This window comes from Corythoichthys intestinalis, chromosome 15 (genome assembly GCF_030265065.1).
Source record: "Corythoichthys intestinalis isolate RoL2023-P3 chromosome 15, ASM3026506v1, whole genome shotgun sequence".
Classification (NCBI taxonomy): domain Eukaryota; kingdom Metazoa; phylum Chordata; class Actinopteri; order Syngnathiformes; family Syngnathidae; genus Corythoichthys; species Corythoichthys intestinalis.
The window spans coordinates 49,304,304-49,317,083 of NC_080409.1; the positions used below are offsets into that span (position 1 = coordinate 49,304,304).

Below are 12,780 nucleotides of genomic sequence, written 5' to 3' on the forward strand. Positions count from 1 at the left end.
GTTAATTAATATATTAATAAATGTTAGATAAGCAGTTATATCGATTATTGTAATGTTACTTAAACATTAGTTATTGTCTTAAAATGTATTAACTAATGCATTAACTCATGTTAATTAATATATTAATAAATGTTAGATAAGGGATTAAATGAATTCTTGTCATGTTACTTAAACATGAGTTACAGTTTAAAAAATGCATTAACTAATGTTAATTAAGGGACCCTTACTGTAAAGTGTTAACCTAACAACATATTTTAGTACAAGAGAACAATTGTGGTTTATTAGAGCCTACATGTCTATAAGATCGAGGATCCCTTTAAAAGATAGGGACCACTACCCCGGTTTGCCATTCCAAAGGAACTGCCCTTGATGACCACGCAATGTTGCACAGGGGATTCAAAACAAGACAGCCCTGCAACATGCAAAGCCTTGAGATACCCAGGGTGGACTTCATCAATCCCCGGGGAGTAGTTTCACTTCTGCCCCAGTGATTGACCCGTCCAACCCCTTGCACCTCGGCTCTGTTTCTTCCATGGAATGTGTGCTGGTTGGATTATGGAGGGATTTTTTTGCACCCTTCACAACTTTTGATGAAGTGTAAATGAGTTTTTTTGTTATCCAAAACAAAAAAGGGTGCAACATTGATGATCTATTGTAGTGTATGTTTCTCTTCTGCTTCAGTCAGAAGGGCTCCTGTCTTTTCTCAAATGTGGTAAATTGTGTCCTTTACTCTTTTAACTACATGTGGTTTGACCACTAACCGCAGTCTGTGGCGTCTTCCCCCTCAAGGCCAGGCTGACAGCCCATGAAGCAGCGGTACGAACCGATGGTATTCTCACAGCGCCAGGTACCACACACCGAAGTTCCAAACTCCTTGCACTCATTCTGGTCTGCAGAGTGTGAAAGGGAAAGAGCGGTTGGTCAGAAAAGGCCATGATCAGGGGTACAAATGCAACCGCGTGACCCTTTTCAGCCCTGCCACACACATCTAGCTATCCCCTTAGCTCCTCTGCTTCTAGTGTGGTGGCTGTGCAGCTGGAGTCGTCCAGGAAGCCTGTGGTGTAGCTGTCCTCCGTAAAAACAGCAGGGAAGAGGAATGGCCAAGAACAATATTATCACAGCAACCAAAGAACTTGTGAAGGAGCTTAAGGGAGACGTTCCAGAGGGAGAAACGGCTCCTGCTCACAATGGGGTCATTCACTCTTCTCCTTAGGGGAATACACTTACAGACCTACAGTCATGTCATCCAGGAACCCTTCGTTCTTTTAAGCCACTGAACCGCTTGGGCACTTCATTATGACGATCAAAAATCAGTCATGGTCAACTGTGCTTTGCGGTCTAAGCTAGATTCTAAATGCAGCGGAACAATCGGGATATCCAAAACTGGCGAAAGTATAAGAAATGTATAGAAATGTGACCCACGCTTGGCAGCGTCAAAAGATTCCACTCTTATGGGATGATTTTCTTTAAGAGTGACTTTATGGAATTTTTGTTCAGTCCAATAGAGAATTGTGGCAACGGGGCTTACGTCAGGCTTCACTGTAATGTGGCTTCATGTCTGAAAAGAGCAATCACCAAATGTATCTGGTCAAAATATCACAACAATCACCCCAGGGTTTTGGATTTTATGTAGGGCTGTCAAACGATTAAAATTTTTAATCAAGTTAATCGCAGCTTAAAAATTGATTAATCGTAATTAATCGCAATTCAAACCATGTATAAAATATGCCATATTTTTCTGTAAATTATTGTTGGAATGGAAAGACACAAGACGGATATATACATTCAACATACTGTACATAAGCACTGTATTTGTTTATTATAACAATAAATCAACAAGATGGCATTAACATTAACATTCTGTTAAAGCTATCCATGGATAGAAAGACTTGTAGCTCTTAAAAGATAAATGTAAGTACAAGTTATGGAAATTTTGTATTAAAACCCCTCTTAATGTTTTCGTTTTAATAAAATTAGTAAAATTTTCAATAAAAAACAAACTCGTAGCTCACCATTGTTGATGTCAATAGTTACACAGTGCTCAGTGCCTAAACCCATAAAATCAGTCGCACCCATGCGCCAACAGAGGGCGAAAAAACACCAAAAAACACAAGTAACAAGTGCACATGACACTATGCGCTCATTTGAATCTGTTTGAGCGGGGCATGTGCGTTAATTGCGTCAAATATTTTAACGTGATTAATTTTAAAACATAATTACCGCCCGTTAACGCGATAATTTTGACAGCCCTAATTTTATGGGTTTTATAAATTGTCTTAAAGCACCTTGCCACTCATTCATTGGCGCACAAACACTAAAATGAAATACAAGCCAAGTCTGGTAAAAAAAAAAAAAAAAATGTATACAGTGAGGAGCATACGTATTTGCACTCATTGTGTTTTGCAAGTACACCCACTTAGAAAATAGGTAGAGGTCTTAAATTCCAATCAGATGCATTTCCACTTATAGGGACATAATCTAAAAAAAAAAAAAAAAAAAAAATCCGGAACTCGCATTGTATGATTTTTCAATAATTTGGGGTTCGTAAGTATTTGTACCCCTGAGAATCAGCAATAATTATGACACTCAAAGAGTTGTCAGTCTACCTTAAACAAAGTTCACCTTTACCCCATGAGTATCAACCCACCCACCACCCGTTTGAGCTCATTATTGTCACCTCTGCACCACAGTCAGTCATAATCCAACTGCTACCATGGGCAAGACCAGAGAGCTTTTGAACGACACCAGAGAAAAAAAATTGTTGAGCTCTACAAAGCTGGAAAAGGCTATGGGACAATTGGAAAGCAGCTTGTTGAGAATAAATCAACAGTTGCAGTAATTGTTAGGAAATGGAAAAGGCTAAACATGACTGATAATCTACCTCAGACTAGGGCTCCATGTAAAATATCTCCTCGTGGGGCATCACTCGTGATGAGAAAAGTGAGGACTCAGTCTAAAACTACAAGGCAGGAGCTGGTCAATGACCTGAAGAGAGCTGGATGCACAAAGGCTACTGTCAGTAGAACACTGCGGGGTAAAGGTTTAAAATCATGCATTGCTTAGAAGGTTCCCCTGTTGAAGCCAGTACATGTGAAGGTCAGGTACCATCTAAATCAGGGGTGTCCAAACTTTTTGCAAAGGGGGCCAGATTTGGCGTGGTAAAAATGTGGGGGGCCGACCTTGGCTTGGCTGACGTCCTTTACGTCGAACAATATATTTAAGCAAAATTTAGCAAGCCATTCAGTGTGTCACATTTGCTTTATTATTTTTTTTAATGAATAATTTCAACAATCTCGCAACTAGCCTTTGCGGCGTTCTCTTTCGACTCTCAGCTCTTGCGAAATACTACTGCTGTGAAATTAAACTAGCTTCAAGTTGCTTCAATTTCTCGCTGCGTATCTTCCCTGTAATTTTGTCATACACGTCAGCGTGTCTTGTTTGGTAATATCGCCTTACATCGAAATCTTTAAAAACAGCGACTGTCTCTTCGCAAATGAGGTAAGACACAGTTGTTGCATATTTTAGTGAAGAAATTGTCCAATTTCCATCCATCCTTGAAGCGTCGGCCATCACAGTCAACTTTTTTTTGTTGATTGTCGCCATTTTAGAAAATTGGAAGTAGAGGGTCACACCGAGTAATGTTGCTTAGCCCTTAAATACCTGCAACATGAAGCAATTATCAGAGTATCCAAAAATTTGAAAAAATAAGGTCCCAATGAAACCTTTTTTTTCCTTCAAAATTTCAAAATTTGAAAAAAATAAGGTCCTAATGAAACCTTTTTTTTTTCAAATTTGTGAAAAGAAAAGTCAAAATGAATATTTGTAATAAGCGCTCTAATGTCTATAACCCATGCTAAATCATGTTTTTTTCTCATGGAACTTGCAGATGCATGTGTTGACTTGCATCCATATTTTTTTTTCTTCAAAATGAAATGTCAAAATTCTAAATTAGTCTGAAAATCATGAAATTTTAGGTGTATCAAATGTGATACATTTGGCAATAAAGGGTTAAAGTGCTGCTGCCTTTTAGTGGGTAAATGAGGAGCAGCATTTCGTGTGTAAGCTACTTCATATGCTGGTTGCAGTACTGCTGACCAATTTATTAAGTCTGTATGCGGGCCAGATGTTATTGATTTTATGACAGAGGCTGGGGGCCGGACGAAATTTGACCACGGGCCGCATTTGGCCCCTGGGCCGGACTTTGGACATGTCTGATCTAAATGATGCAGAGGGGTCATGGGAGAAAGTCGTGTGGTCAGATAAGACCAAAGTAGAACTATTTGTTGCAAACTTTACTGTGTGTGTGTGTGTGGAGAAAAAATAAGGACGAGTACAATCCCAAGTACACATCCCCACTGTGAAGTCGGCGGTCATTTGTGGTCGAGTATGACTGTCCTCCCCCTTGGTCCTCGTGGGTCTTCAGGTGGGCAAAGAGGCCGATTCTGGACTCAATTATTGTGCTGCAGTGTAAGCAGAGGAAAGTAGTTGTTGTGGGTTTCGGTTGGTCCTGTTTGGAAGTCGCTCTCTCCTTTCTGAGCCTGCGTTTGTCTTGTTCAGCACGGTTGAGGTCAGCGTTGTACGACGCAACACCCTCCCGGACGATGTTTCTCCAGGACAACCTGTCGGCTGCAATGTCTTCCCAGGCTTTTACGTCAATGTGGCACTTCTTTAGGTTTGTTTTTATGTTGTCCCTAAACCTCTTCTTCTGGCCTCCAGGAGCCCCCTTCCCTACAGCAAGCTGCAAGAAGAGGGCTTGTTTTGGGAGGCGAGAGTCAGGCATTCGGACAACATGACCAGTCCATTTCAGCTGGTTTTGGGCAATGGTGGCGGTGATGGTGGAAGTATTTGCTTGCTTCAAGACGCTGATGTTGGTGCATCTGTCCACCCAGCTGATAAGGATTAAGGATTTTCTGAAGGCATCTTTGATGGTGTACCTCAAGTGCTACTGTGAAGTATGAAGGTTGAAACTTCATGCTTTGGGGCTGCTTTTCGGCAAAGGGGACAGGACGACTGTACTGTATAAAGCAAAGGATGAATGGTGAAATGTTTCGTCAGATTTTGAGCCACAACCTCCTTCCCTCAGTCAGAGACTTGAAGATGAGTTGTGGCTGGATCATAACAATGATCCGAAGCACACAGGCAAGATGACCAAGGAGTGGCTGCGTAGAAAGCATATCAAGGTTCTGGAGTGGCCTGGCCAGTCTCCAGACCTCAATCCAATAGAAAATGTTGGGACGGAGCTGAAGCTTGGGCCAAAATCCCTGTTTCCACATGTGAAAACCTGATGAAGAACTACAGAAAGCGTCTGACCTCTGTAATTGCAGACAAAGGCTTCTGCACTAAATAGCACTGATTTTCTCAGGGGTACAAATACTTTTTTAGATCATGTATGTATCTATCTATAGGTGGAAATGGATCTATGATTGAAATTTCAGACCTCTACCGATTTTCTAAGTGGGTGAACTTAACAACTTAACAAACTTAACAAAATCACAAGGGCTACAAATACTTCTGCTCCTCACTGTATATATAGGCTATGCCAATATAAGCTAATATAGGCTACGTTTAGACTTCAGGTCAATTCCATTTTTTTTTGGCATCGAGACTTCGCCATAGTTCCGTAAACACTGCGACGCGTGACGATGTGTTACAGTGCGTATGTGTTTGATTTCACAGACGTGTTCCAGTCACACTACTAGGCGTGTATCTCTTTGCAATATGAACAGCAAAACAAAAAAATCTGAAGGATCAAGACAATCTGTTGTGTGAACACAGCCAACTGTCACCTGTGTCTGTACTAGCCTGTCCAAGATGTTTTAAACTTCTAATAGACCTGTCGTACCTTCGCAGTCAGCAGTGTCCTCGCTGTACTTGAATCCAGCTTCACATAAGCACATGAAAGTCCCTTCAGTATTGAGGCATTGACCCCGAGAGCACACGTTGTCTTTGCTACACTCGTCCACATCTAAGGTAGAGAGTAGGAGAAAAGAGAGGAGCATCAAGATTTGCTACATACCAATTCATATCATTTCATGTTATTTTCACACTAAACAGCAAGATGTCGCTCAAGGCCTGAGTTTCAACAATGGCGGTAACTTATAAAAACGACTGAAAAGGGCTGAACAAAATGGCACTGTAAAGAAAATCATATTCTGCAGATTACAAGCTGCAAGTAGTGAAATATGCAGCCGAAAATGGTAACTGAGCAGCGGAAAGAAAGTTAGCGAGAAACTTGTAAGGGACTGCCAAAATGCGGAAATCACTCTTACTGAAATAAAGAAAACAAAAAAAGCTAATTGTTATAGCATATTCGTTGTGTTATTGTTAAACGGAATAACTCTTACATTAACATACCAGGCACATTCTCAGTTCTTAGTTTATGCGTTATGTAACGTTAGCATGCCGTACACTTATTCACCCTGTTGTTTTCTATTCTTATTTTAAATTGCCTTTCAAGATGATGTGTCTGTTCTTAGTGTTGGATTTTGCCAGATAAAATTTCCCCTAAAGTTTTTGTTGTTGTGTGGCTGACACTTCGTCTTTCTTCTTCTTCGTTCTTCTTACACATATTACAACATCTTTGCAATCAACAAGCCTCTTTTCGAACACCAGACACGTCTTAGTCCTGTAATGTTAACTGGCAAACAGGAAGGAAAGAAGTAAAATATCTACCTCAGTGCTCCCACTGACTCATAAATGTTGAAAATGAATGCTACATGCTTGATTAGAGGCAGAATAGTGGATAATTGCAGCATTACAGCATAACTCGTGCAGTATAGCTAGGATTCGAGATGGGATGTGAGGTAGAATTGCTTTTCTTTTCCAAACTTGATGCATCAACATCAACAGCACTCTGGCGTGGTACATTAGCATGCTGCGGGAAATGATCCCCTTTCAGTTAATTGGTTTGAAAATGAGATGGTATAGTTTCATAGTAAACGTAAAGGTCTAAAATAGCAACCATATCAGGCCTGTGTTCAACAGGCATCTGGCTTTGTTTGTTTAGATGAATAAACGAAACTACTGTATGTGACAACGCCTGATTAATAAGATAATCAGTGTCCATGAATTGTTATGGCAGGCAGCCAAAGTAGCAGACGAAGGTTGGTAGGCTCGCATACCAAGCATCCGAAGCTTCGGTGGGAACATTTCCCTGGGCAAGGAGTGAGCCTTAGCTAGTTCATCTCTCAAATCACCGCAGGGCTGTACTAGCAAATACAAGCGCCTGAACCATGGGGCCAGCCCATCCCCATAGGCTTCATTTATCTAGCTTCAGCCTTTACTGTATTGGCAAGACACACCAGAAATAACAGGGATTCAATTCTAACATTCCACTCAAATCCTTTTAAATTATTTTGACAGCAAATTTTGCTGAAAAGAGAAGCTTGTTCTCCATAACGGATGACAAAGCAGCATTATTTCACCCAGCTCTGTGAGCGGTGGGTCACTGGGCGCGGCTGGAATAATATAAAACTGAAACCGGTGGTTAGATTGATGGCAATTAAAAAGGTTGGCCTAAGCACACTTGCTTGGAGTCTGAGAACTAACTAGAAATGCGTGGCTTTAGAAGAACGCAATGTGTTTCACAGCGAATCCTAAAAGTAAGCATCTGTCCATTATTTTTATTTATAGACACATTAGGATTACAGGTAAACTGAAACCACTCCCATCTGACTTCATTATTACTTAGTGTAATTGCTATAATGCAAAAAAATCAATAGGAGAAATTAGCTGCTACGGCATTGGCATCATAGTTCGCAATATTTACGTAAAATAAATGCTTACCGCAAGTTTTTTTGCTTTTAACCAAGAATCGAGATGTGTTTTACGTCCATATCTGTGAAGAATTTGGGGATTTAAGCAGTTCTTCACAAGAATTTTCACGGGAAAAGCTGTTTACATCAGGCGGCCGCGAGCTACATTCACTAACAGACTAGCATTGTACTTCGACATATTTTTGTAAAAAAAAAAAATTGCTGACTGGACGTTTTTTTGCTTTTAACCAAGAATCGAGAAGGTTTTACGTCCATATCTATGAAGAATTTGGGGATTCAAGCATTTATTCACAAGAATTTTTGATGGAAAAGCTCTGTTTATGTCAGGTGGCCGCTAGCTACATTCACTGACAAACTAGCATTGTACTTTGACATATTTACGTAAAATAAATGGTGACCGCACGTTTTTTTTTGCTTTTAACCAGGAATCGAGACTGTTTTACGTCCATATCTATAAAGAATTTGAGGATTTAAATAGTTATTCACAAGAATTTTCACCGGAAAAGCTCTGTTTTCATCAGGCGGCCGCTAGCTACATTCACTGACAAACTAGCATTGTACGTCGACATATTTATGTAAAATGAATACTTACTGCACTTTTGTTTTTTTGCTTTTAACCAAGAATCAAGACCGTTTTACCTCCATATCTATAAAGAATTCGATGATTTAAGCTTTTATTCACAAGAATTTTTACCGGAAAAGCTCTGTTTACATCAGGTGGCCGTTAGCTACATTCACTAACAGACTAGCATTGTACTTAGACATATTTACGTGAAATAAATGCTTACTGCACTTCTTTTTTTTTTTTTTTTTGCTTTTAACCAAGAGTCAAGACTGTTTTACATCCATATCGATAAAGAATTTGGGGATTTAAGCATTTATTCACAAGAATTTTCAACAGAAAAGGTCTGTTTACATCAGGCGGCCTAGCTACATTCACTGACAGACTAGCATGTACTTCAACATATTTACGTACAATAAATGCTGACAGCTCGTTTTTTTTGTTCTTGCTTTTAACCAAGAATCAAAACTGTTTTACGGCCATATATATAAATAATTCAGGGATTTAAGCATTTGTTCACAAGGACTTTCAAAGGAAAAGCTCTGTTTACATCAGGGGGCCGTTGGCTACATTCGCTAACAGACTAGCATTGTACTTAGACATATTTACAGAAAATAAATACTTACTGCACTTTTTTTCTTTTAACCAAGAATTGAGACTGTTTTACATCCATATCTATAAAGAATTCGGGGTTTTAAGCATTCATTCACAAGAAGTTTCCCTTGAAATGCTCTGTTTACATCAGGTGGCCACTAGCTACATTCACTAACAGACTAGCATCGCACTTTGATATATTTACTAAAATAAATGCTTACTGCACGTGTTTTTTTATGCTTTTAACCAAGAATCAAGACTGTTTTACATCCATATCTATAAAGACTTTGGGGATTTACGCATTTCTTCACAGGAATTTTCACCTGAAAAGCTGTTTACATCAGGTGGCCGCTAGCTACATTCATTAACAGACTAGCATTGTACTTCGACATATTTACGGAAAATAAATGCTTACTGCACTTTTTTTGTTGTTGCTTTAACCATGAATTGAGACTGTTTTACGTCCATATCTATAAAGAATTCGGGGTTTTAAGCATTCATTCACAAGAAGTTTCACCTGAAATGCTCTGTTTACATCAGGCGGCCGCTAGCTACATTCACTAACAGAATAGCATCGTACTTCGATATATTTACTAAAATAAATGCTTACTGCACGTGTTTTTTAAAATGCTTTTAACCAAGAATTGAGACTGTTTTACATCCATATCTATAAAGACTTTGGGGTATTAGGCATTTATTCACAGGAATTTTCACTGGAAAAGCTCTGTTTACGTCAGGTGGCCACTAGCTACATTCACTAACAGACTAGCATCGCACTTTGATATATTTACTAAAATAAATGCTTACTGCACGTGTTTTTTTATGCTTTTAACCAAGAATCAAGACTGTTTTACATCCATATCTATAAAGACTTTGGGGATTTACGCATTTCTTCACAGGAATTTTCACCTGAAAAGCTGTTTACATCAGGTGGCCGCTAGCTACATTCACTAACAGACTAGCATTGTACTTCGACATATTTACGGAAAATAAATGCTTACTGCACTTTTTTTTTTTTGCTTTAACCATGAATTGAGACTGTTTTACGTCCATATCTATAAAGAATTCGGGGTTTTAAGCATTCATTCACAAGAAGTTTCACCTGAAATGCTCTGTTTACATCAGGCGGCCGCTAGCTACATTCACTAACAGAATAGCATCGTACTTCGATGTATTTAATAAAATAAATGCTTACTGCACGTGTTTTTCAAAATGCTTTTAACCAAGAATTGAGACTGTTTTACATCCATATCTATAAAGACTTTGGGGTATTAGGCATTTATTCACAGGAATTTTCACTGGAAAAGCTCTGTTTACGTCAGGTGGCCGCTAGCTACATTCACTAACAGACTAGCATCGCACTTTGATATATTTACTAAAATAAATGCTTACTGCACGTGTTTTTTTATGCTTTTAACCAAGGATCAATACTGTTTTACATCCATATCTATAAAGAATTCGGGGTTTTAAGCATTCATTCACAAGAAGTTTCACCTGAAATGCTCTGTTTACATCAGGTGGCCACTAGCTACATTCACTAACAGACTAGCATCGCACTTTGATATATTTACTAAAATAAATGCTTACTGCACGTGTTTTTTTATGCTTTTAACCAAGAATCAAGACTGTTTTACATCCATATCTATAAAGACTTTGGGGATTTACGCATTTCTTCACAGGAATTTTCACCTGAAAAGCTGTTTACATCAGGTGGCCGCTAGCTACATTCACTAACAGACTAGCATTGTACTTCGACATATTTACGGAAAATAAATGCTTACTGCACTTTTTTTTTTTTGCTTTAACCATGAATTGAGACTGTTTTACGTCCATATCTATAAAGAATTCGGGGTTTTAAGCATTCATTCACAAGAAGTTTCACCTGAAATGCTCTGTTTACATCAGGCGGCCGCTAGCTACATTCACTAACAGAATAGCATCGTACTTCGATATATTTACTAAAATAAATGCTTACTGCACGTGTTTTTCAAAATGCTTTTAACCAAGAATTGAGACTGTTTTACATCCATATCTATAAAGACTTTGGGGTATTAGGCATTTATTCACAGGAATTTTCACTGGAAAAGCTCTGTTTACGTCAGGTGGCCGCTAGCTACATTCACTAACAGACTAGCATCGCACTTTGATATATTTACTAAAATAAATGCTTACTGCACGTGTTTTTTTATGCTTTTAACCAAGAATCAAGACTGTTTTACATCCATATCTATAAAGACTTTGGGGATTTACGCATTTCTTCACAGGAATTTTCACCTGAAAAGCTGTTTACATCAGGTGGCCGCTAGCTACATTCACTAACAGACTAGCATTGTACTTCGACATATTTACGGAAAATAAATGCTTACTGCACTTTTTTTGTTGTTGCTTTAACCATGAATTGAGACTGTTTTACGTCCATATCTATAAAGAATTCGGGGTTTTAAGCATTCATTCACAAGAAGTTTCACCTGAAATGCTCTGTTTACATCAGGTGGCCGCTAGCTACATTCACTAACAGACTAGCATCGTACTTTGATATATTTACTAAAATAAATGCTTACTGCACGTGTTTTTTTTATGCTTTTGACCAACAATCGAGACTGTTTTACATCCATATCTTTAAAGACTTTGGGGATTTAGGGATTTATTAACAGGAATTTTCACCTGAAAAGCTCTGTTTACATCAGGTGGCCACTAGTTACATTCACTAACAGACTAGCATTGTACTTCAACATATTTACGTAAAATAAATGCTTACTGCACGTTTTTTTTTTTTGTGCTTTTAACCAATAATAAAGACTGTTTTACATCTATATCTATAAAGAATTCAAGGATTTAAGCATTTATTCACAAGAATTTTCAACAAAAAAAGCTCTTTGTCTGTTATTCCACTCAGTCAGCTTTGACAGCCTCGTCAACAATGCAGGCCCCCTATTTATCGGCCCCACGCCCCGTAAATACATTACGAAGTCTATGTATAGTGTGTTACTGTGCCTCGGCATCCGCTGTGCCCGTCAAGGGTCTCGTATCCGTCAGGACAGATACACATGTAGGACCGCTCAGTATTTAGACACTGTCCTTCTCCACAGATTCCTGCTATGGTCAAACACTCATCGATATCTGCGGGATGGAACACAAGGACATTTTTACACATGGTTTCAAAGCAAGTATAAAAAAAGATGTGCTTTGAAATATGGACCTCTGCAGGAGGTCCCATCGATCAGCTCCAGGCCGGGAGGGCACGCACAAATGTAGGATCCAATGGTGTTGGTGCATTGACCTCCCACACACAGACCTGCATCTTCACATTCATTCACATCTGTGTCCGAAAACAGAAAAGGCGCTTGTCCTCATTCGAATCTCAGGTGAGATGGATCTTATCCCAGTTGACCACATGGTGGTCTCACATGTAGACAAAAATACATTAACACTCACATAGTGATAAGTGTTAAATTAATTTAAAGTATGTTTCCGGATTATCAGAGATTTGGACCTGAAACTGCCTAACTGTTGGGCAGATGTATCTTTCCATATAGCACTTTTTACATTCTATATTTCTAACATCCTTTATGAAAAATTATATGAAGGTTACAGGTCCAGATTTGAATACCCACTTCTTGTTTTTTTACAACCTGAAACAACCAAAATTAACTGCCTATTTACAGATCAATTGTATTTTAATTAGGGATGTCCCAATTGCAAGTAACCAGATACCGAGTCCCGATCCGATAACGAAAAAATATGAAGTCCTCTTTTTTTTTGGGAACAAAAGTTCCAAAAATGTTCCATGACTGTACTGTTTCTAGTACTTCTTCCACCACTTTTCCACGAGTGTTGTAGAGTATATAT

General features: G+C 38.8%; 1 protein-coding gene across 2 annotated transcripts in view; it reads right to left on the bottom strand.

Annotated features, from left to right (window-relative positions):
- Positions 1–12,780, bottom strand: part of LOC130930729 (latent-transforming growth factor beta-binding protein 2-like) — a 309,203-nt gene that overhangs the window by 65,537 nt on the left and 230,886 nt on the right. For both annotated transcript variants that reach the window (XM_057858789.1, XM_057858788.1), the window contains exons 28-31: positions 12,131–12,250; positions 11,926–12,051; positions 5,843–5,965; positions 762–890 (exon numbers count right to left, since the gene is read on the bottom strand). In XM_057858789.1, the coding sequence (XP_057714772.1) occupies positions 762–890; positions 5,843–5,965; positions 11,926–12,051; positions 12,131–12,250 (498 nt within the window). The remainder of the gene's footprint in view (positions 1–761; positions 891–5,842; positions 5,966–11,925; positions 12,052–12,130; positions 12,251–12,780) is intronic.